Source organism: Falco biarmicus, chromosome 7 (assembly GCF_023638135.1).
Source record: "Falco biarmicus isolate bFalBia1 chromosome 7, bFalBia1.pri, whole genome shotgun sequence".
NCBI classification, from domain to species: Eukaryota; Metazoa; Chordata; class Aves; order Falconiformes; family Falconidae; genus Falco; species Falco biarmicus.
This window is the reverse complement of record NC_079294.1, coordinates 3,565,553-3,590,829: the sequence shown is the minus strand read 5'-3', so window position 1 is coordinate 3,590,829 and position 25,277 is coordinate 3,565,553. Positions and strand designations below refer to the sequence as shown.

The window sequence follows — 25,277 nt, the reverse complement described above, 5'->3', positions numbered from 1 at the left end:
TCAGTAATTACTTCTGCAAGAAAAATTTTTCTATAGATAATATACTACATCATACGTACCTGTCTGTCCTAGTCATACACACAAAGCTGGGACATGAGGCTTGCACGCATGCTTCACCTCTTCTACAGCCAAATGTCTGGCTGTGAGGATGTGTGAAAAGCACTCGAGGACTTTGGGCTTTTAGGACTTCAGTTCCTCTGTTAATGCAAAATTCCAGACACAAAGTCGGTGGCCAAGAACAGGAAGCACAGTTGTAAACCCATGGGCTACCTAAAGACCTGGTTATTTGTGAAGAGCGTTTTTCTCTTTAGAATTTTGAGAGATTACTAAGAGATATAATCCTAAAAAGACGCAAGTCTGGAAAGCATTGTTTACATTAGGAGAGCAAGACTTCTGCCTAGACACAGCTGCACTCTCAAGAAAAAACTGCTGCCTAAATATCCACATCAAACTCCATACAGCAGAACTATTTCTGAGACAACTTGACAGTGGTAACTACAGACCCAGAAAAAGAAATCCTCTCTAATGGTGGGTGTAGATCAGCAATTCAGTTCAGATCATAAGTGCACTTCTAAAATTAATCTCCTGATCCTCCCTGCTTACTGTACTTTAATTTGCACTAGATAGCAGTTTTAAGGCACATAAACTGGATTCTTTTCAAATTGAAGATGTGGCTCAGGACTCCAGCTACAAACGGGAATTCAGTCCATAGCATCAGATTAGAGCCAGTCTGAACTGACAGCCCACAAAAGAAATACCAGGTGGTTGTTGAACCTTCATCAGCAACAGCTTTTTCCTCCACATATATGCTCTTAGTGAGCCAGATCTCAGATGCACCTAAACTCACAGTCCAGTTTTGGCTATTAAAGTATCTGATTTTGTGGGGGCAACCTCAGATGGATTATAGGTTCAAGGCACAACTGTATGAAGGGATGTCAGACAACACTGCTTGCGTCTTACTGCTGCTACTGACTGTACGTAGTGTGTAGGCTGTACGTAGACTTCAAGAGTAGATGGTATTATAGCACTCTTCCATGTTAATTGCTTGAAATGATGCTAAAGTTTTGAGAGATTGGATGACTATAAATGAGCAGGAATGTGCAAATTGAAAATCTGTTGCTCGCAGAATTCAGATTATTAAAAACTGACACCAAATCTTACAGATATTTGAGCACACCTTAAAGCCAAAACAGATTTTTTTCCAAATACAGTAAATAAAAAAATGTAGCTGAGATGGAAACAGATCTTGAAGCCATATAAATTGTCAAAGGGAGATTTTCTTCTTTGCTGAATTCTGCTTTATGGACAGTTTTACTAATAAAATGGGAAATGAAGTGCTTTTCATTCCTGTAAGTGATTGCATATCATAATGGTTCGGAAAAAAATCCACGAGTCTTTCTGGATTAGTACTGACTCAAATTATTCCTCCTTCTCCTCCCAAAGAAAATTATTACCTTCATTCTGGTATGGATTTAGTCTAGCCTATGCTTGAAAATCTTTGCCAATTTAGTGCAGTTAGTTAAGACTGTAATATTTTAATGACATTTTTATGACACTTTTATTCCCACTGGCAATTTAATGACATTTTTATTCCCACTGGCAAAAGTCCTTGTTCAGATGCCATTACATAAAACTCAGGAACTCATGAAAACTGGACTGTCAAAAGCACTTTTTTGCCACTGAGAACTGCATCAACTGTAGGAGGGGATGCCCACGTAGTGAGAAAAAGACTTTCCTCAAATGTAGCTGTGGTAATAAACCTGTGGTTATCACAAGGGAACATCAGTGAGCTCCTGTCACAGTGGAAGGGAGAGCACATATTTCAGTGGAGTACATTCAGAGTGTTAAGGATGCTAAGGTGAAGCACTACACAAGGAAAAGTGGTAACAAATTCTTCTCAGCCAGTAACCCGCAGCAGCCAGTTTCTGGCTCCTACTCTCCTGTTATGGAAAAATGCAACAAAGATATTTCAACTCGTATCTTCAACTCAGTAGCAGTAACAAAGAGTTAAATGCAGAAGATTGTGTTCTAGAGCTCCAGACCTCATAGGGTGTCTTAAGAGAAGTGGGCAGCCCCCCCCCCCAGCCCATGTTGTCTGAATGGATATTTGGCGTTAAAGGATGGTGTACAAGACCCACAAGCCATACTACCACTAGATAGAACAAATTCAATGGAAAACATGGCTCTGGGAAAATATGGAACATACAAGGGAATTCCTTGCTTAGAGGTCTTGTCTTACTCTTACAAGAAAACTCAGTAGCAGAATCTATATGAACACCTGTTTCTGATAAAAAGACTTCAGGATGAGTGATGTCGTATGTGGTTTTAGTAGGGGGAAAAATTATCTTTCAAGCACCAAACAAGGTTTGAGGTAACGGGACCTCTCTGTGATGTGGCTGTGAATTGAAACCCTTTTGCTATGGTAGCTTGTGGTTAGAAGTAGCTTGAAGAATAAATGAGTAGAGGTAGGGGAAGAACTGTTTCAAAAAAATGCACCCAGTGAGGTGCTGCTTAGAGGGAAAATCTCTCAGATTAATATGAATGTTGAATGTTTTCAGAAATAATCTTTCAGAAACTTAATCTTTCAACTCAGCAGGTTTTTCTCTAGTCCTCACAATTCCTGTCATGGAGAAGGATCCCTACCCTACTTCAAAAGCCTTTCTGAAGGACAGATTACACTCTCTGAGTAGCAGTTCACATCCATAGGCCTCTGGAAACCAGTTCTGTACTATTGTTCAGTAACTTCATCTGTTTTCTGCATGTAAGTACCATCTGACCGGGTACTGCACGGATCCGGGCCAGAAGCATCACCTCTATCAGGCCTTCCTTCGGGAGTGAGGGTTCTGTGATCACACAGGATAGAACACCAGTGATATGTAACAGCAAGAAGCTAACCAAAGTTGAATATTGTTACTAGTGGTAATCTAGCATTCCCTGAGCGCAGCGGCGGGTGCAAGACATCTGTCCTTATTAGGTCATTTCCTGTGCTAAGAGACAGGGCAGAAATATCCTCCAGCGTATGAAATACAGTTGCATTCCACTTTAATAGAAGCCTCTCTGTGTAAAGCACTATGTTTTGAAACCTTCCAGTAGCTGCTTAAGGTATCTTTCAGTGTACAATGAATCAGCGTACCTTCTTTGTTCTGAAGAGCCTTTTAAACAGATGCACTATTTGCACAACTACTTTTATTGCCTGCTATCCAATTACCCACCTTAAGATTTGTATATGCTATTGTTCACTCCCTTCTCCTCTGTTTGCACTGAATTTTATCATCAGGACCGTACTGCACTTCTCTCCTTTCCCCCCAGGTGGTTCTGATCACTTCCAGGCTGGTATGCAAGGGGAGACTCCAGAACCATCTTAGAGACAAAAGCAAACTGTTCAGCAGCTTGCTTATTTCTAGGTTAAAATCAAGAGTTCATGGGATGAATAAGAAGGAAATGCCTACATATCAACTGATGTTGGTGAAATTCAGTTTGGAGCTTCAAGAGTTAATCCCCCATCATGTTCTTGATTTTATCCCATTGCTAATATGGTATGCTTGTTGAGTTCCTTAGGGTGGGGAATGAGAGGAACTTGTAAGTGGGCTCTGGTTTTACCAGTGTACGAGGGAGGAAGCCTGTAGTGGCTGAAATTCCCCCTCACACATAGACCCAGGTGAGTGGTGAACAGGCTACTTTCAAAAGCAGAACCTGTGGCACATGGGCATAGATTGAAGGGGAACAGCCAGACAAAGAAACTTCACTTTTCCAAGACATTAGTAACTGACTGCAAAGCAAGAAGCATTTTGCAGAATGAAAACATTCTCCCCTTGCAGCAAAGCCCCATCCTCTATATGCTGCCCCATGGCCAACTCACCCCTTCCACTGCCAGAACTTCAGTATGAAGGGCATTTGTCCAGTCCAGCCAAATGCAAGCAAAACAATGGGATAAAGAGAAGGGAGAACGCAAAACATCTACAAGAAATTTTGGCATCTGACTGTTTAGATGCAACTCCACAAATCTTGCACTCTACTCACTGTTAAAAGGCAGTCAGGATCTGAGAGAAGTCAAGTCATTACATGGGACATGTAACCATTTCTCTTTTTCCAAACTTGCTTTCTCCTTGCAGGAGCTAGAAAATAAGAAATCATAAGAAACAAATATGAGGGCCAAGTGTCTTTCACTGAATCGTTTTGCTCTATTGCGAAGTTTATGAAGAAAGTCTCATAGGCTTAACTTCAGTGTTTTGTAGAAACCTAAGACTGTGTATTTGAAATACTTTTTTTTTCAAATTTTGAAATTTGAAGTACTTTTTTTTTTTTCCCCATTTCTGCTAAGTATTGCCACTTAATTCCAACATACGACTATTGTTAAAACAAGTCTCTGCCACTGAACTGTCCACACAGTTATCAGGACTGCATCTTTATGAGAAATCATTAAACCAGAGAGCAGCAGCATCGTTATGGTTGATCTACAGTGGGAAACACATAGTCTTCCACCGAGCACTGCACCCATGTGCTTGTTTATTGGTAGAGGCCGGGGCTCTGGGGTGCTGGCTGCACAGCGAGCACCTGCCCATGGCAGATCTGGCTGGGGCAGGCTTCCTGTTGCAGCGCAGCAGCTCCCTGCCGACGAGATTTATGCAAACGGGCTAAAAGCTGTGATGTCACAGCGCACTAATAGACCAAGGGCTATCTCCCCTCTACAGACATTTGATAAAATCAGGAACTTCACACACGACTCGGGAAGAAGTTCACCTCAGAACCTGTTAGAACAAACTATGAAAACTTGTTAGGGTGCTTCGATCCTGAGATCCATCACTGCAAAGGGACTTCACGGAGTCCAAGGATCTCACTTTTCCCCCTTTTTTTTTAAATCTTTCTTGCACTTTTTTTTTTTTTTTTTTGTTTCATGAGATTTTTTCAAGTCAGTTATTCTGGATGTTCAAAAACTGAATTAAGAAAAATTCACTGAGAAGTTGGCTGAATGTTGCAAGCTTGCAAAATGGAAGGATTTCCCCTCATTCCCCCTGTAAGTATATGGGATTTATATTCCTAATATGGATCATTTGGCTTAGCAGCGAAAGACAAAGTAAACCAGGTTTTATTACTTGAGAATATCTCTGTTTTGGTCTGTATTTGTAATGCCAGGAAGTTGGGCTTAGGTCAATATATAAAGCTAGTGACAACATTGCAATGAATGGGAAATTAACATTTCCTCCCTAAACTTGTATCTGATTTAGATCTCCATTTGTTTTCACAGATTAAATGTATGGTATTTCTGCACAGGGTGCGTATAGCAACTCCGTAAATTTTTTTCTTCAGTGCTGTCTTCATAATGTAAGGCCGAGTCTTTCTTCAGGTTGTAATTCTTAATAGTCTGGAGCCTCTGACACAGTTTATGTATTTAACTATCTACCAGTCTGAGAGAGAAGAGTTGCTGAATGCTGATTTTACATGCTGCAGATTTTAGGACTCTGTGCTTTTTGAAATGATGGCATTTTAGAATCTAACTTCAGCTTCTCTTGAACTGAATTCACTTGCTCTGAAAAAGCAATTGGCGAATGAGGGCGGAAACAACACAGCCTTTAATTTGGTCTTTCAGTGTTTTCTCTAAGATCAAACTTTTCTGTATTTCTATCCTTTCTTTAACTCTGAAGCATTGTTACACCGCTGTAATTTATCACACGGTGAGTTTGGAAATTATTCTTTATGAAGAATGTAATGTCACTAACCTGTTGTTCAGAAACAAACCTTAATGGGAAATATCTAAGTGGAATGAGTAAAAATGGGTAAATGAGGCCCTCACTAGATTTTTTTTTGTTTGTAGAAGCTGAAGAGATGTCTGACAAGGTGTTTTCCTTGGCTTTTTATGTAGTAGTTGACTTACAGTAATTACTATATATGTTCAGAAAACAGAAGAAGACAATGCAGATCCAAGAGCCCTTGTAACAGAACTTGTATTAAGTTTTCTTTTTGTCTTGTCCCATCTAATGAAGCCTAAAGACATGTTTCCTTATGTTCCACCCAGAAAGATGGCCCCTTGAATTCCTTTCACGTTTGGTATCCATGTTGACTGAAAATGTATGTCTTCTTTTTGAGAGACCCTTTATGGTAGCAGTTCATCAGTATTGCTGAAAGCCTGCATCTACCCAAAGGGTGAGAAGATCCTAAAAACCTGTTTTCTTTTTCTTAAATACACTGAGTTGCCCAGTGGATGTACTGTAAATGCGTCAGGATAGAAATCTGAAAAGAAACTGAGAATATGAAAAAAGTAGATGGAGATTTCTCAATATGTTACTTATTGGGCTTAAAAAAAAATTTAAAAGAAACCCAAACCTTGTCCTCAACTACCCCAGAAACCAGCATCTCCATTAAATAAAAATATACATTTTTAATTTTCTGTCTACTTATTCACTCATAGCCAACTTTTTTGGACCCTTTTGTTTTTCCAGTATTGAATTCCAGTGCATACACTGAATAAGTGGAGCGAAAAATCTAACACAGTCTGGCCCATATTCTGATTTGTGTTGCAGTTAATATTCTGACTGAACTCTATACAGATGAATGATACAATAGGCAGTGAGAATACAATTGTCTTACAGAAGCTTTTGACAGGGCAATTTGGTTTTTATTTTTGTCATTAAAATGTCCAATAATAAGTAATTTTGTGGTTTGTACTTTCAAAATTGTTTTAAGCGTACTTGCAGCACTGCCACTTGCAGCCCCACATGGCATTGTTACAAATGTCTGTGCCTCCTGGGACTTTTTCAGGGGGGTGACATTTTTCTGCACAGGGGTTTCTGTGCAGCAATACTTCCCTCGCCTGCTCCTCCCCTTTCAGTTGAGGGTGGGTCAGCAACTGCCTTCCTCTTGACTACACTAGGGAACGCTTACCCTTCACTTGGGCAACGCTGCTGAAATGGTTTAGGAGCACCGCATCTTTTTCTGAAGATGAGGAATTTTGTAGGGAAAAGTTCCGCACGCTGGGCCCCTGTCTTCCAGTGTACAACAGAATCTAGCTGTGCTATGGGCTGAGAAATAACGGAGTCGAACACCTTTGGCCCCAGTTCTGTGTGAATCCCTCAGCAGCCACCTGCAGAAATCCCAGCTTTGAATGGAAGTTTGGTTGTAGGACAGGGAGAATGCCCCACAGCAGCACTCCATTCCACATAACCCTGCTGCCAGCGTGGTCCAGCGAGGCTGGCCCAAGGAGTGATCATGCTAATATTTTTGCTCACCTTTTCTAAAATAGTTATAGTGTAATTTTTTTCCAAGGAAATACAGTCAATCTTAGCCTTAAAACTTGCCTCAGCAGCACACCATCGGAAATTGTGTGGAGTATTTCTGAATCACATGCCAGTGAAGAGTTATGTCAGGATAACAAAAAGAGATCTGCATTCAGCGAATTTACAATCACCTGAAATCATCTGACAAAGTCTTGGTGATTAACAAGAATTTTCAGATTGCTATTCAGTTGAGTCCCCTTAAGTCTCTTAACCCATGCCAACCAAGCTTCCTCCAGGTAGTTTTGTGGCTTTTCCCGTGATTTTCAGGGCAAACAAGGAAGATCCTTTGATCAAACTCTGTGACAGATAAAGTATTGTTTGTTGACCTCTTGCCTGAGGTTGGAATACGGTTCATACTGTATTCCATGGCACATATGAAAGGAGATACCAACTTCAGGTGACAGGTGTGAGTTTCTTACAAAGCTTTCTGTCACTATTTGACATGAAAACAATTGCTAGAAAAATAGCCATTGACACCAGTTAAATATTAATTGCAACATAAGCCATCCTTTGCTTTTTGTCAGGGGAAACAACAGTTCTGTGTCATGGAAGCGCTGTTAGTAAGATGATGAAATGGGTGTGTGGGTGGGGAGGTTCCAGAGGAGGATGGGACAAGTGGGTAAAGACTGGTACAAGAGGCAACAGCAGCACATGGTGAAAACTCTTCTCTCTAACTAGAGAAAAAGCTTTTAATAAAACTAAAAAAAAAAAAACCACCAGAGGGACTGAAAACAGGTTCTTCAATGAATGTAATGAATACAGGAAAATATCCCACCTTCCCATAGGATAATCAGAGAGAATCCATGCTGTACTGTCTCCTTTGACCACCATCTAATAAAGTTTATGATACATACGCTTTTAAATATTTAATATATGTCTTTGCATGGTAATTACCGTCCCCTTGAAGATCAGACACCAAGATGGAAAGTGGTACCAGTTCAAGTCCTTTGTGGGGATAGATTGGTCCAGGTTGCAGGAGCTAACGAGAACATACGCATACATATTTTTTCAAACGGATCACCAAGCAGAAAACAAATTCAAGGAAGAAAATTCCCACAATCCATAGTAAAGAGATTTTAAGTCCCAGACTTTCAAAACAGAGTATGCAAACCCACTATGATCTACGTAAAAGCAGGCTGGTTTATAGATATTGAGTATCTGCAACTCACTCTGCAGTCAGCCAGAACTGTAAATATTAAGGGAATCACTTTATTTAGAGTCTGTTTAACACACCTTCCTTTAGCTCTCGCCATTGAATACACATCTGACCTAGGAAAACTGGGTTTTGAACAGCAGAAATCATTCTCAGCTCTCAGACTGTGGGACACTATTGCCTGTTACAGTGTATTAGACTGAAATGGGGGAGTTTGGAAAATCTTCATCTTACAGAAGAAGAGACAACAAAGGAGGAGCACAATTAGGAAAAGTCAAATGTTCTCTCCCTTGCCTAAAATATGTGTTGTTTATCTACTTTTGGACTGACGCTTGGCCTTCCTGCCAAGCTATACTTCTGTAAAGATAGGAGTGATAGAGCTTTTGTTGTAGCAGTGGGAATTTTATACACAGCAAATGAAGCCTAGGTTGACAGGAGGCTGGTTTCTTTGGAAATTTGTTTACTTTTGGCTAAATATTTACTGGAGCTACAAATTCTGGTGCATTTAGATAAGAAAATTTTCAGATTTTCAGTCAGTTTCTAGTATTTTAGTTGAAAAGAAACAAAGATTTTTCTTTTAAACTATATACATTTAAAATTTCTGTTTCTGCCAACTAGTATGATGTGCATTTTCCATTTCAATGTTGAGGTCTCTCTTTTCACAGAATATAAGTGCTTTCCTTTGATTTATGACAAATTAATAATCCTGAAAAACTTCATACATCCTTCAAGTTGATATGATTTAACAGGAACCATGTATTTATGGAAAGGAAATGGGGGATGGGGTGAATTAATTTGCAAAGATAATGAAAAGTAGAAATTCCATTCATAACTTTATCCTGAAGAAAGCAAAACACAGTCTCATTACTTTTCCTTGTCAGAGATCAGACTGTAGCACAGGTCTAAGGAATGTGGCGGACTGAATGCATATATAACAGTCACAGTTAGAGAAAACACAAAGAAAATATGTAGAGGAAAACCAGAAGAATCAGAGACAATCCATGCTGTACTGTCCCCTTTAACCACCCCTCTGAAATCTGAAAAATACATCCCATTAAATCTCTGTGTAGATGAAGGGCAATTCTATTGGAATCGTATTGATTTGAAAAGGGAGACTGCACCTATGTCCTCTGGAGACCAGAAATAAGAGGAGTCCCTTCACTAGCATCCCTGCTATGGATACAATTAGATGATGATTTCCTCCTTAATCTTTCCCTTTGATTGTCTTTATGGTGAGTTATCATCTTCTTAAGATTTCCCCGAAACAATTATCCCCCCCCACAGATTATATTGGGAGCTGACAGCCAGCCAATGGGTTTGCTCCTGAGGCTTTGAATATTCCATGGATGTGATGCCCAATTAATGTGTGTTCTGGAAGTTACAGCATTTTAGGAAGTCTTACCAGTGCATTTTAATATGATACGCTAATACAGCATGCAGCTGCTACTAAGGATCTACTGAGGTCCAAAGTAATTTCTAAAAGGATTTTCTATTTTTTTGTGGTCTAACATCTTAAACCTCTGGGAATAAGTCTCTCTTTTTCTTGCCCTAATTTCTTCAATGTCATCATAGAAATCACATCCCTAGAAAAGGACAATCTTTAAATCTCCAGATTCCAACAGAATAAACGGAAGGAGTTAACTAGAAGAATTAAAGAGTAGAGGTAATGAGCAATGGCAACTCTGATGGAGTTTTCACCAGAAGTCTTTTCCTTTTGCCAGCTGCTTATCTACCACCTCCATCTGGATTTTAACGGGAGCTGCTACCTTAGGTGGCATGTTCTCCATTAGTCTGGAGGAGGAAGAAAAAGAGAAACTTGCCTGCATTTCTGGCACGCTGTCACCACAGTCTCAGCTTACAAAATGCTGGTGGTCCAAAAATGAGACAGATTTATGAAGGGAGATAAGGATTTGGGACATACAGCTGGGCATATGAACATATAAACATGAACATAAAAAATATGTCCACCATCTAAGTTATAATATTGTTTTAAATATTTGTCCTTTAAAGTTAGTTATGCTGAAGTCACTGAAAGAAGAATAATGTTTCTATTAGTACCTACTAGAAATAATTTCCTTTCAGAACAAAAAGCAAGAAGGTATTTGAGTTTTACATTGCTGTTGAGACTGTAAGAATTTTTTCAGATTGGGAGAAAATACTGTAACAAACTTAATCCAACAAAAGTTTAGCAAAGCCCTGCTCTAACTCTTCCTTCTGGAAAAAGACAAAACCAAACATTAAATGAAGCCACAGAATTGTGCACAGCTAATAAGAAACAGACCACCTTTACCAAAACAACAGAAGTTGTTAACAGTTGTTAAACAGTATTAACATTGGAGAACTAGGTGCGGGGAGGAAGACAAGTGGGAAAGTTACCCTATGTCACCCGTTTTAAGAAGATTGATAGGACTTTAATTCTACAGCTAAGCAACCAGTAGGTCACAACTCAGTATCTGCCCTACATTTGGATTTTTTAAGTCTTCTCTGTGCATATCTAACAGCCCTGCACAGCTAACTGAAGCCGCAAGCATTTACAGTCCATCCTGGACAAAAAAACAAGAAAGAAAATATTTTTATGCCTTCTGTCAACATCATTACCCTCCTACAAACTGTCACCATTTAGTGAGACCTCCTAGAAACACTCAGCATAACATGCTTAGGCAGGACAAATGTCTGCTTTGTCTTGTGTACAGGAGGAATAATACTAATAATAAATGTCTGTCACTACCAAGGAAAAGGTCTCCCTGCTGTGCCAGTGTGGTGGCATCTTGGCTTGGGCCTGATGCCCAAGACAGCTCTCTAAGTAGCATCTGCAGAAGGCTGGAGGGCAGGATATGAAGAACTTGTGTAATACCACAGGACAAGTTCTGCTATGCAGGATTGCTTTGTTGGTTTGTTGGTTTTTTGGGTTTTTTTGCAAGCTGGTGTTTGGTGTCCAGAATTTTATTCCTGCTGATTCAAAAAGAACTTGAAGCCTCCCCCTTCTTTCCCTAGGCAATACAAAATGTGTTGGCATCTCCCCTTCACTAACTATATGAATAATTTTGAAGGGATTTGTGTAAACTTACCTTTCTAAAATTTCCTGTCCTCTTTACAGCCCTCTGAAGATATGGTACCCTATGAGTCAGACCTCTACCGACAGCCCCATGACTACTACCAATATCTCAACAGTGATGGAGAGAGTCATGGTGGTAAGTTAAAAAATATCTCCTTGGAGCATAAAGTCCCATGGGATATCACAAGAAAGATTTAGGACATTAGGAAAAGAACAAACATGTTGTGATCTATAAGGTATAGGCACATACTTTCAAATCAGAAAGCAACAATATTTTATTCTGCTTAATGGCACCGTTCCAACCTAGCAACTGCCACAAAGTTTCTCTGAAAGAGTTTTAGAAAGCACTGAATGGTGCAAGTTGTTTCCAGGACATTCACTGCATTCCCAGGAAGAAGGGATCTCATGATCTCTACCCTCCATTATCCTCACTGTGGTTTTACTTTCCTCTGCAGATCAAAAGCGTTCTGCTTGTTCCAGAACTCTCTAAGGCCATGAATTTGCAATAGTGTATTTCTTTTCTTGTGTTCCCATCTCCAATTCCTGTTTGACTTAGGTCTAGATACTCTGCTTGTGCATTCATTTTAATTGTTTCTTTGGTATTTGGCCTTTTTCAACTCCATAGATTTCTCTCTCTTTTGCGTGCTGCCACACCTAGCTTTAACTTTCACTCTTCCTCCAGTACACCCAAGTACTTCCTCTCTCTAAATCTATGTAAAACTTCCTTGTAGCTGTTTGTAAGTAAACTTAGCTAAATATTAAAATACCATGTGATTATTTATTGCTTCAATTTATACACGTGAATTCAAAGCTTTGGTGTCTTTGTACTTTCACATCATCTGGGCACTGGACTCTAAATCAATACAGAGGGGAAAGTCTTGCTTCGTCAGCTTTGTCTGCTGTGCAATACAATGGTCCAGCAACACCACCCTGGAAATATCGGAGTCAATATTGACTCAGGAAGGAAAAGCACCGTTCTACTGTATCACTTGTGGCAGTCCCTTCAGATCCTGGAGTTTCCCTAAAAGACTCCCACTGATATAGCAACTAGACCATCACTGCTTAATTTAAGACATCTAACAACTTCACAGCAAAGCGCTGTTTTATCTGTGGCAACAGAATCTCCCTTAAGTGGCAGCAAGTTGCAGAATAGGATTGATCTGAGCATTTAACTGAAAGAGTTTTCTATCTAAATTTGTTCTCTATGTTGCATTCAGGAAACACCTATGATATTCTTAATGCCTGGAGACAAAGAATTAATTCAGTTTTTATAAGCTATCTCATGGCATCTGTCAAGTCACATTAATCAAACCCAGCAAATTCCAGATGGAAATTCAGGGTTTTTACATTATAACCTGTACCTGTTTACACACCCATAAAATGAGGATAACATTTATTATCTCAAAAGGCAATTGTGACAAGCAATAACTATAAAAGATGCCACGTAGGAAAAAGCACTGGGAAATAGCTTTTCTGGCATTAAATCTAGGCTACCTCAAGCAAAAATATCCTTTATCTTTCATAATCTCATCATCCCATCTGGTTTACTGCCCATTTTTCTGTTGGGAGGCTGTTCCTCAGCTACACTGCTCAGATCATTAACATGTTTTTACTCATCATAATGAACACAACAAAAACTCAAAAGTCACATGTGTGGGTTATGGCCTCAGTAGTACCTAAACACCCACTCTGAACAGAAATATGTCTCTTCCTAAACTTGTGCTGTGCTTGTCCTTAAGACCCTAAAAAACATGGCTTGATGTTTTCACTCCTTCATTTGGTTATGGAAGAGGCAACTTAATCCCAGCCTGCACATTTCAATCAACTATTTATGAAAGCACCTGTAAAGTAGTTGGTTGTGTCTAATAACTAATATGCCCTATGCTTTCCTGAATTGCTCACAGTCCAAAAGAGGAATGAACAACTAAAGAATACAAGGTGGAGTGAAAAAAACAAATTAACACATTTTGCTTCTTTCCTGTAAACATTGAAAAACCCAACTTTGGCTTTCATTTTAACAGGACAGAAGTAGTGGGTCTTGAGAAGATCTGTGCAGAAAGGGACGTCACAAACTACTTTTAGAAATATGTACTAAGTGTTCAGAACAACGTGGATAAAAGCATAATGATTGAAAAATGACAGGGATAAAGAATAAATAAGGTGCTGCAGTGATAGCAGCGAAGTGAAAGAGCTGAGAACATGATCAGATAGGAAAAAAGAAGAAATAAGTAGGACAGAATTGTAAGAGGGGAGTTCAGCTTGGGGTACTGGCAATACATAAAAAATATTTTTGCAGGTCTACTCAATACCACTATTGACCTCAGAGAGGGGGTATCTATTTACTCTATCTTTACCAGATAAAGTAAATAGATACAAGACAGAGTAATACTCTGACTTTGCTGATAAGGGACTGCTAAAGAAATAGAAGGTCTTGCTCAAGTGTCAGACTACCTCTCTCTCACTGCCAGCAAATTAATTTTGTGAAAGGTAGATGTCAATATCTTAATCTGTAGATCTGTGCTACATACATCACTGTCACTTTTCCAGAACATAATGCTGAAGGCAACAATGTTTACGCGAGTAGGCAGTGAAGTACACACACATGTGCCACTAATTCAATATGTAGGAGATAGTTGCCAATAAGTGAACACTAAATTTAACAAGCAAAAACACAACATAAAAGCATTCATATGTTCATCACAACATGCATTATTTGCATTTATTTTGTATACTGTAGTCTAACTATTTTGTAAATACTGTAATAAACACAGAGACACAGTTGTGCAGGACAGAAGCTATCTCAAGTGATCATGCATTAGTCCATCACTCTACCCTGCGCTTGTATGCTAGTAAGTCTGTAAATGTAACACAGCGTATTTTGTAACACTAACGCAACCTTAGTAATTACAAAATTCCACTGCAGCTTTGTCTCCTTATTACTAAACATCATTGGTTTAGTAAAAATCACTTTTTGTATGAAGCTAAATGCTCACCCTTGTTCACTTTGTTGCTAGCCTCATGGAACTTACTAGATTGCATTATTTTGGATTTTATTGTTATGCCACCTCCTGGAGCAATATGATCATTTAAGAATTTCAGCTTTGATTTTGTTAGGATTTTAGCCCACAGAGAAGTGGAGGGAAGTCCAAATGTGTGTACCTTAGTCTTAAAGGCTACATGGAAAACAGAAAGAACTCCAAACTTCATTAAAAAATTCCCTTGCTGCAAAGCTGTTCTCATGATTCACTGGGGACTGACTCAGAGATTTTCAAACATTTGGCATTATTAAACTCATGAAGTTTGTAAAGTGAGAGCTAATGAAGTCCTACTGTTGTTATAGGCAAGATTGCTGCACGGCCTATAAGCAGAGCATTTCACTCAACAGAGCGCAGTTCTGTAGGGAATCAAGACATTCATTTTCCAGTGTCCTTCGACATTTTACTCATTTCCTCTGTGGGTTTTTTCTTGCCTTGTTTTTTCGGATGAGCAAAACACAGTGGGAACATCTATGCTGTGCAATGTGGCGCTGCGTGAGAAACCCTCTCCTGGTCCAAAATGAGTTGGAAAATCCATGCAGCACAGAGCAGAAGCCCTCAGAGACACTAGCTCAGCCCTCACGAGCACAGCCACGTCACCACGCCGTCCCCGAGCAGGCAGAGCGCCGTGCTGACAGGGCTGTCATGTTTCCGGTTCAAGAGCTGGCTCATGCATTTCTGCATGATTTCTTGCACTGCATGATGCAGATTTAGCCTGCTATTCCACTTTATAATAAATACCTTAAGCCTATTTCATTTGCTAACTGCTGGTTCTAACATTATTCATCTATCAAAGGAGGAGCAAAGTAATTTACGTTGGTCAGAAGATGACTCAGAGTTTAGTTATGTTTTCCCACTGGCAGAGTAAGAATCTACCTCCATGGTGAAAATTAACACAATGCCTCTAGGTCCGCTATTGCTTCCCAACAGGCCAACATCCTCTCTGTCATGGGAGGGAGTTCAGAATTCATGATTGTCCTTCCTCTAACCTTTCACTCTATAGAAGACCAAAACAAACATGATCTCCATGTCTCTATAAGAGAGAATTTTTTTCACATCCTCTTTCACTTCACATGAAATTTCTCATAATGACTGCATTGTGTAGCTACAGCTTAGGTTTTAATGATATTTTCTTTTACCCAAAGAATAGACACTTTCCATTTCTAGAATTCTTCTCTCCTTTCTTTCCTCTCCCTTCCACCTCTATGTTTTTGAGAAACAAACAGATTTACTATGCATTACTGACATAACACTAACAAAGAAGTAAATAGCTGCTGCTAACTCTAATAACTGCAGACAGAGATATTTAGAATTTATTTATTTTATTTTGGTTTTTATGTGCAGCAACTTAGCCAGGATGGTTAACTGCAGAGGGACTTGTGGAGATGGAATTCAGAATTTCTCTAAACCAATATTGGTTTTTCTAAGCATCACTGTGAAATTATAGATAATTGAGAAAGAAATATGGACTTTTCCTCCTGTCACAACTTGAGTATTTGGACATAAGCTCGTGTTGAAATAATTTCTGACATAGATGTGTTTTGTATTTTATCAGTATTACATGGTCACTGTAAGTCCCTGAATGCTGTGCTATTAGTAGTATTCTGTTACAGTATTTCTACAACAGCACCTAATCCATAAAAAAAGGAATTCAGTAATGACTAGGCTAAATATTACATAACGATTAACACAAGTATGTATAAATAGTGGCCTACAGTTTAATTTCTTTCCCAAGGAAGGGTTTAAAAGAACAGTTCTGGAGGCAGCAGGAACCTTGTCACAGGCTCCAAAAAACTAAGAGGTATCTTGAAGTATAAAAACATGGCTGCCAATAAAAATATATTTAAGAAGAATCAAAAGTAGCTCTCAGAGCATGCACAAATACTCACGGCTGTGCATGTTGGAAACGTACTGTGTTCCGTCTTGACCACCAGTTAGTACCAGTGAGACATTCTACAGCTGAAGACCTGCCATTGACTACCTCAGAGACTTTTGCCTGGGCTTTGTCATCCTCACAGTTATGCATTGACCTCATTTGCTGTAGTAGATTGTCAAAGACAAGAGGTCTTTGAGACTGTACATTGCCACCTGACAGAAGACTTTCTCCACAAGGAGCAGAGCCAGATCGTTCTAAGGAACGAGAGTGCAAATTACTCCTGCAATGCATTCTCAACAGTTTATTATACGGGGCTGCCCGCGGTGCACAGGGCCTCAGTGGTTGGCTCTCTGTAGAGAAATCTACAGTAATTTAACCCAGAAAAGGCATGAGTTACTGTGGCTTAGTCTTCCAACTATACAAAAAAGTTTCATATTGAAAGTGCCCAAAGCCTCCTACCAGGACACAGCCTTCGGTGACCTGTGGATTCAAACCCACACACATGCTGCCGTTTCCTGGGTCGGAGCAGATGTGAATGTAAAAGTACCTGGGTACTCTGCACCCATAAAACCCGCTTTTTTAACCAGAGAAAACAAAATCTTTCTCTAGCACTACAACATGAAGAAGTGCTACTGTGCATTGTAGCTGTAACTCTCAGCTATAAAATCCATGCATAGCCCACAGAAAGCGCTATTACAACGAAGCAATGAAATTACAAAGTAATGCAGCAAGTGCTGGGTCCGTATTGCTGAGTTCCCTCTAAAAGCAGCCACGTTCAAAGTCACTATCCCGGATTTCAAATCCTCAGTGAGATTAGACCTCATTTTTAGAAATAAGTGGGGAAGGAGGAGGAGATAGAAGCTGAGAGAAGGAATGAAACTAGTATTTTAGTAAACATATTCACAGCACATTAGTATCCAGATAATGTCATACACAATAACATCATATTGCCGAACAAGACAATTACTTCTCTATAAATTCAGTGCAACTACACTTGGAACAGCATGTTCAGTTCTGTCCACCACATTATCAGTGTCAACAGCTGGGGGGGGAGGTTGGAGAAGTGCACAAGTATGATTAGAGGGGTGAATATACTGATTTAAATTGAAAGACCAAGAGTTAAATACATGCAGCTGGGTTAAGTGATAATTAGGAGTAGAACTGCAAGGGTACATGATAGCAACCTGAGAACATGTGAAGGGTAGGACAGAAATGATTTATAATAATACAAGGGCAGAAAACTCAGAATAGTAAAGATATAATTTTAAACTGTTACACTGCATATCAGAAAGAAAATTTGACCATGCATAAAATGGTGCATGAAAAGTTAAACTATGGACAATTAGTTCCTATTTCAGTCAGAGCAGAGGATGTGATGTTGACTTTGATTTTTTAAGAAGAGTGCACACAAATATGTGCATAATAATGCATGTAGCTACCGTATGTAAGAGAGAAATGTAATTTGCAATACTTCATGTTTCCTCTAGTAGATTTTAAATTTTCAGCAGCAAATATGAAATTCTAAAAATTTTGGAGGCTTGTATTGAACTAAAAAACCAGAAATCTAAAACTGAGCATGATACGGAGTTTAATTGCAAAAGCAAATAAATCAAGAAACAGGATAGTGGTTATCTGAGTACTTTTTTATGATTTTGAAAAAAATCTGAATTGTCACAGAAATTTCAAATATACTAAAGAGATTAAAAAGGTAGAGAAAGAGTCTGCATCAGGATTTAGCCTCACTGTAAACAGTGTACACCAGACTGCCACAACAGTTTATCTTTTATTCTCTGGTATTGGTACTGAAAAATGTGTGACATGCCAACACATGTTTATCTAGCATGAAATATCTAGCAAAGTGCCACGACTTTTCTGCAGCATTCCTGCAATTTGTTAGCAGACTAAAATAAAGAGTGAAAATAACTGCAGAATAATCTGTAAATTTTCTCTGTCTCCTCTTTTCCATGCCATGAGGAAGAGCATAATAAGAGCATGACAATATGTAAACCAGTAGAATTTGTTGCCTCAGGAATGAAATTGTAAGATTGTTATGGTCTCTTCTTGAGAAAGGTGCCAGTGTTACTGCCTTTTGTGTTAAATTATCAGTGAAATCCGTCTCTCCATCTAAGACTATTCTCCTAATTAAAGTGGCCTAAGTATTACTTTCCAGCCACAGGCATTTATGAGATTAGGAAAAGAAACTTTACAGGGAACTATATAAATTGTCACCAGAGGCAGTCAGGTCAACAGGGATGGTGTGGAGAGGGCGGAAAGGACAGTGACAGGAGTAGGAACCAGTGAAGGACAGGTAAATGTCATGTTTCTTAATCTTGTAAAGACAAACTATTTTTATTTTCTTTAGATCATTACTGGGACTATCATCCACACCACATGCACAGTGAGTTTGAGACCTTTGGAGACAATCACTTCACGGAACTGCAGAGCGTACAGCCTCCCCAGCTGCAGCAGCTGTACAGGCACATGGAAATTGAACAAATGCATGTCTTGGACTCTGCAATCCCAACCACACACATCGGACTCAACCATCAGGTATGGTTACCACCCCTTACTCAGAATTTAGGATGATAGTTATGGTAAGGAAAATAATGCATCAGAGAATGCACACTCTTACGTGAAAAAGATTGCTGAAATGAATTACACAAGTTCCTACTGCACAAGCACTTGATTTAAAACTCTTCATTCTCAGGACAAATGTGGTTTAAGCATTCTTTTTATCTGGATAATGAGGAGACATGTTCCTCGAACTGTGCCTAAAAAGATAACTGCAGTGTGGAGGGTTTTGAAATCTCAAAATTTTGTTTAATTTGGAATGAAAGTCGAGTGTTTTGAAATTCTGCAGAGGAACTGTCTAGCAAGGGTATACACGACTACTGGGAAGTATTCTGAGTCTCAAAGTAATCGGGAAATTTTAAATATTTCCAAGCAACCCTGACAATCTCACATAACCTGTACAAGAAACACTAACAAAGACACATCAGTGGTAACTTTACCACAATGAAACAGGTTGAGGACAATCTGCTTGTCTTTTTACCTGAAAGTAAATAAGTCACAAGCCAAATCATGCTGTCTTGTCTCTGCTCAGATGTTGCATGAAGCCAGTAAAAAGAGACACTCCATTGTGCTGTAAAGACAGTCACCAAAGTGCCAGTGAATTCTCACTAAAGCAGAAATTAGAATCACGGAATGGTTCGGGTTGGAAGGGACCTTAAAGGTCACCTAGCTCCCACCCCCTGCCACGGGCAGGGACACCTCCCACCAGCCCAGGTTGCCCCCAGCCCGTCCAGCCTGGCCTGGGACACCGCCAGGGATGGGGCACCCACAGCTGCTCTGGGCAGCCTCTGCCAGTGCCTCGCCACCCTCACAGGGAAGAATTTCTTCCTAATGTCTAATCTAAACGTACCCTCTTTCAGTTTAAAACCATTCCCCTTTGTTCTGTCACTACATGCTCTTGTAAAAGTTCCCTCTCCAGCTTTCCTGTTGGCCTTTTTACGTACTGGAAGGCTGCTGTAAGGTCTCACCAGAGCCTTCTCTTCCCCAGGCTGAACAACCCCAACTCTCTCAGCCTGTCTGCATAGGAGAGGTGCTCCAGCCCCCTGACCATCTTTGTGGCCCTCCTCTGGACTCGCTCCAACAGGTCCATGTCCTTCTTATCTTGGGGGGCCCCAAATAAGGGGTTCCATCCTACTGCAAAGATACTAAGCAAAGGGGGTGTGGAGATCACTTTTAACTCTTGGTCTTACAAGGATATGACCAAAGTCATTGTTGGGAGCAGTAAGAAAGGTGGGTGGATCTTGTGCTAAGGAGTTTCCCAAGGCAGGCAAGCTACACACAGTGTGCTGAATACAAGATAGAGTAGGACTGAGGTCAGAGAAAAGTGTTTGCTGAATACAGTGCTAGATATAATGGTGCCATTGCTCAAGTTTTGTGAGAGAAACTGCATGCATGGAATTGTCGTTTTGGTCTTCTTTTTTGAAAGCAAACCAAAACTGTATACAAATACTGTATTAATCAAAAACAAAGAAGGAAAAAAATGGAGTGAATAAGTTAACATTGCCAACAGGAACCTGACTGACTACAAGCCATCAAACTTCTCACCTGCTACTCAGAAAAAAAGTGAGGAACAGAATACAAGATGTATCTATAAACAAAGAATTAAGAACAGAAAGTGGCAAATATGAAAAATGTTCGTGGAAAAGCAGTCTGTGGGAAGGTTCAAGTAATTTCAATTGCTCACTGCAACTATTAATAGACAATGACTGACCGCTACCTCCAACCAGAGGCAAAGAATAAAGATTATCCCCTTTATGGATGTCTTTGGAAGCACCACCAAAAACCAAGAGAGCGTGCTTCTGCTTATCCCACTTCATTCTACTTAGTTATCATCTTTCATTTCAGGACAATAGGCAGAGAATTAATTTGGTTACAGCTTCTGATAAAGAGCACTGTGCTCTCTCCGCCCCACCCCGTACCAAGCTGCAGAAGACAGTAGCAGGCAGAATTCACCATTGCCCTCCTTTTCCTTACCAGCTGAGGATCTTTGGCTTTTTACTATAACCTACAGTAGCTCATGCAAGCGGTACTTGGCATGCTCTGAGGTTCGGGCTCTGTGTGTCTCGGCCACAGTCCTAGGCAACACATACAATTTAAGGCATTTTCAAAGACACAGAAGCAGGAAGCAAGCTTTAATCCTCCACTGAATTTGCCAGTTACTAACCTCACCCACGCTTGTCATGCAATATCAGAGCTACAGTTTGCAAATGCAGAATATGCAAAGATATTTCTCTAATTTTCTATTGATATCACATTATTTTGTGGAATCAAGTTTGAGGGTCGAACTATTGTTGGACAAGATTTCTTTTGAAACTTTTGTTAGCCTGCCAACAGGTGGTCTCACAAATAATAAATTAAGAAAAGACCAGTTATTCCAAAGGGAGAATGAAAGAAAGGGGTGGAAAGCTGTGAACAGCTTTAGAAAGAGGAAAATCACAAATGGATGGCATCGATCCTGAGCTAACACCAGAATATGGAAAGCAGCTAGCAGTTTCTTAAGCTTTCTCTCTCCAGAACTGTATTAGTAACCTGGGTCTTTCAAACCCAGCAGCAGGTCCTCTGCATAACATAAGTCTGTGAGTCTCTACGTATTAACTTCTGCTGAGTTTCAGGAGCAAAGTAAGTGTAAGCAAAACTACAGCAGACAGGGAAAGTGGGGACAGCGTGGGGGAAGCTTACTCAACCCCTCAGGTTGGCCTCTGCAACTCCTTTTGCTTGCGAGACACCATTCCCCTGCTCCTCCACAGCACCCTCCCGCCGGCCCCTCCAGTCCCAGAGGAGTGGTTTCCTTACTCCACACACACAGTCACAATGCACTCCAGGTTTCCAAAACCTTTTTCTCTGCAGGGGCACCAGTCCCTGTTCCCTTCCCCTGTAAGACATTGTCCTACCTCCTCATTCCCCTTCCCCCATGGCACTACTGTCTCTCCCTTCCTTCCTACCCCTGAGGCCGCAGCTTTCTTAACTGTAAAACACTGAAGGTGACTGTGGTGAGGCTGAAGTTTCGCTCTCAGGGATCCGGCAGGAAGCTTACACACACTCTTACTCAATCCTGGCCTTCCTGCCAGATCGGCTCCAGCCTATCTGCCAACTCACTAACCGCCAGCTGCTGCACCCCAAAACCAGCCCCGTGCACGCTCCTTATTGGGACATTTCAAGCTGGTGCAAACCTCGCCTGAGAAGCACCACTCATGGAGTGGGTGGTGTGACTCATGAAGGTAACACCCACTGCCTGCCCCAGCGCCTACGGTCCCCTGGGAAAGGGATCTGGCTCAGGATGCCCTTTCTTGGTAGAGGGAAGGAAGAGCAGTTCAAAAGCAGCTCACCTTCCAGGACTATCAACCTGGCCCATTTCACGAAAAACACATTCTATATGCTGCTGGGTTTGGGGGATGTTGGTTGGGTTTGTGGGTTTTTTTAAGGTAGGAATCGGGTTCATACTCCCTGCTCCTCAGACTGATCTGTTTCTCAATCTTAAATAAGCTGCAATAATTCATGGCAACTAGTCATGATCCCCAAGGAACCAGACTGCAACTGAGAATTCACAGAGCTAAGGTATATTCCACACTGCTCCTGATGAGACCTCTATATAAGGGCAAGAGAATTTAGCACAAAAATTGGCTTGCTAGTGTGCCGATGAGAAATCCCCATTAGTGGGGAATTTTCAGATAGCGACTTAGGAAAAGAGAATGTGAGCCGATATGACATATCCTTTACCTTAGGGCTGAGGCTATTCCCCTCCTCACGAGGGAAATTCAGGACAGGAAGCTGACAGATCCATGTAAGCCCATCTCCAGAGTCGGATGCAGTCCTCAGGGGTTCAGTGCTCTCAGAAGGTACTATGCCTGAGAAAGGAAGAGGACAACAGAGCCAAAGCCAGTCAAAGCAGCCATGCTAGGGCAGAACTGTTCAGCTCTTTCAAATTTAAAAGAGTAGTTCCAGAAGGCCTGTGCTAGAAAAATAGCTGTTCTCAAGAGCAGGTTTACATCGGGGATAGGCAAGAGGGATGAGAAACTCATTAGGAAGAATGCTAGCTTTGGGGAGGTATGGGGGGAAAGGGGCAATATCACTTGCATAGGATATAAGAGGTGGGAAAGTTTGGACTTTCACAACTTTAGTCCTCCTTCCCTCTTGTAAAGATGCATCTTTGTACATGTGTAAGCATTGACTGTTAGCTGGAAGTGTTTCTTAATTGCATAGTATTTATTATAAATGTCAACAACTAAATCTCTTAATATTACCCTGAACAATCTCATATCCCTCTTACTTTCTCCCCCTTTCCTCTGTAACTCTCTCCATGCCATTACCTTTTTTATCTCAATGCCCCACTCGCTATCACTACCACCTCCCTCTACTCCTCTTTTCTCCCAAAGGTGTCCTATTTGCCCCGGATGTGCCTACAGTACTCCTCTCCACCGCAGCCCAGTTCTGATGAGGAGGACATAGAGAGGCAGAGCCCCCCACTGGAGGTGTCAGATGGGGAAACTGATGGTGTGGACCCTGGGCCTGGAATTATGCATGGAGAAACAGGTGAGTGAAGACAGAGGGACTTTGTCAAGCTATGTGCTGAGCAGCTGTTAAATTACTATGATGATAATGAGTAAAACTGTACAACTGCTGTGCTAGTATTTTATCCCAACATCAAAGCTTCACTTTTCCTGATTCCTTGAGCTCTCCTGTTCTCCAAATCTTTTATGACCATAACTGTGTCTATATCCCAAATCTCATTTCTTCATGTACTCCCAGCTTCCTCCTTCTGCCCTGCCTATTCAGGCTTCCTGAATGGAAATGGGTTTTGCCATTTCTACTCCAATTTCCATTAACAGATGGGAAAACCAAGGCAAGAAGGCCAAGGAACTGATTTTTAAAAATATTTAGTTCTGTTTGCTCAGTACTCAAAAGTCAGGTTCTGTATCACCTGCCCAAATTAGCTTCAGATTGGTTTCAAATTAGCAATGTTTTTCATGTAGCTTCAAATTAGCAAATTAATTTCAAAACAAGAGGTTAGCCTTTGGAATTCCTTATTCTTGTTTTTTCTTCTTGGTACATCAATCCACTTTGTGTCCTCATAGTGTAACACTGTCTGTTGTTATAAATGTTGCAAACCGAACAAGTTACGTGACTGAAAAGCTAGCTATAAGATAAGTTATATGAATTATATACATTCTGCTGTTTCAGCAGAAACTACACACTAATACTAGTGCTCCACTGCCTTTCTTCTCTGACTCTCATACAGGCAGCAAGAAAAAGATACGTCTGTATCAGTTCCTTCTGGACCTTCTTCGCAGTGGAGACATGAAGGACAGCATCTGGTGGGTGGACAAGGAAAAAGGTACTTTCCAGTTCTCCTCCAAACACAAAGAGGCACTGGCGCATCGCTGGGGCATCCAGAAGGGCAATCGCAAGAAAATGACCTACCAGAAGATGGCACGGGCTTTGAGAAACTATGGCAAGACAGGGGAAGTCAAGAAAGTCAAGAAGAAGCTGACCTACCAGTTTAGTGGAGAGGTGATGGGAAGAGGGGTCACTGATAGGAAGCATTATCCTCACTGAGGCTATGGGACCCTAAGCAAGAAAAATATTAAGACCTCCTGGCTGGATACCAGCAGAGGAGATGGACGCATCTTTCTCTTTGCTTCCTGTGCCCCTTCTCTGCCTTTAAACAGCCTTTACCGTCAGATGTTTCTGGTACGAATTCCCTTCTTCAGCATCTGAGAATCCTAAACGTGACAGAATTCTTTGCTTCCATCCTACAAGTTGGACAGAGTTGGGAAATTTAAACAATGTACAAATATATTAATGTCAGGAAAGATTTTTTTTTTTTGATTGTATTGTAACTAAAGAATACAGCTGATGAAGTTTTGCCTTCAAAGGCGGTGCTGTGTCATTCACAGTGACACTGCATTAGCTTACAGCTTTCAAACTAGCATTAATACAGGCTCTGCCACAGCTCTCAAAGCTAGAGAGAAGTTTGCAGATCTTGGAATGATACTCATTCTTTTAAATAGTAATAACATGTACATATTTAATAAAATTTGAAATAATGAAGTTCTGGTGTTTGCATAATAAATGATTACTTCACAAACAAATCTGTTGTGCATTCAGTTAAGCAGATACAGCTCATGTGTGGTACCTGAACCAAAAGCACACTGGGTTATAGGGCTTTATCCATCTGTCACTACTTCTTAATTTACCTAGAAACATCACCAACAGTGTCAAGCTAAGTAACAGAGATAAAAGGAGAGATACATTACTGTGAAAGAGACTACAGCACTGAACTCAGTTTTAAAATACATATATATATATATGCATCGCT

The 25,277-nt window shown here is 40.4% G+C and overlaps 1 protein-coding gene across 3 annotated transcripts; it reads left to right on the top strand.

Annotated features, from left to right (window-relative positions):
- Positions 1-4,640: 4,640 nt before the first annotated feature.
- SPI1 (Spi-1 proto-oncogene) lies at positions 4,641-25,050 on the top strand. 3 transcript variants are annotated; one of them, XM_056347306.1, is made up of 7 exons: positions 4,641-5,014; positions 6,014-6,141; positions 11,522-11,615; positions 18,753-18,940; positions 19,950-20,045; positions 23,335-23,491; positions 24,198-25,050. In XM_056347306.1, the coding sequence occupies exons 3-7, from the start codon at positions 11,534-11,536 to the stop codon at positions 24,512-24,514; spliced, it is 840 nt and encodes a 279-aa protein (XP_056203281.1). In that variant the 5' UTR covers positions 4,641-5,014; positions 6,014-6,141; positions 11,522-11,533; the 3' UTR covers positions 24,515-25,050. The 3 variants fall into 3 exon arrangements, with proteins under 3 accessions (XP_056203281.1, XP_056203280.1, XP_056203282.1); XM_056347305.1 differs by lacking the exon at positions 6,014-6,141 and having other exon boundaries at positions 4,643-5,014; XM_056347307.1 differs by lacking the exons at positions 6,014-6,141; positions 19,950-20,045 and having other exon boundaries at positions 4,654-5,014.
- The last annotated feature ends 227 nt before the right edge of the window (positions 25,051-25,277 follow it).

What these genes read in the sequence shown, in the direction of transcription:
- SPI1 (XM_056347305.1), top strand. Translation starts at nt 4,970, where the DNA reads ATGTTGCAAGCTTGCAAAATGGAAGGATTTCCCCTCATTCCCCCT. An exon ending in GATTTCCCCTCATTCCCCCT is followed by an intron (nt 5,015 to 11,521) that starts GTAAGTATATGG and finishes TCCTCTTTACAG; the next exon opens with CCCTCTGAAGATATGGTACC. An exon ending in ACATCGGACTCAACCATCAG is followed by an intron (nt 18,941 to 19,949) that starts GTATGGTTACCA and finishes TCTCTTCCCCAG; the next exon opens with GCTGAACAACCCCAACTCTC.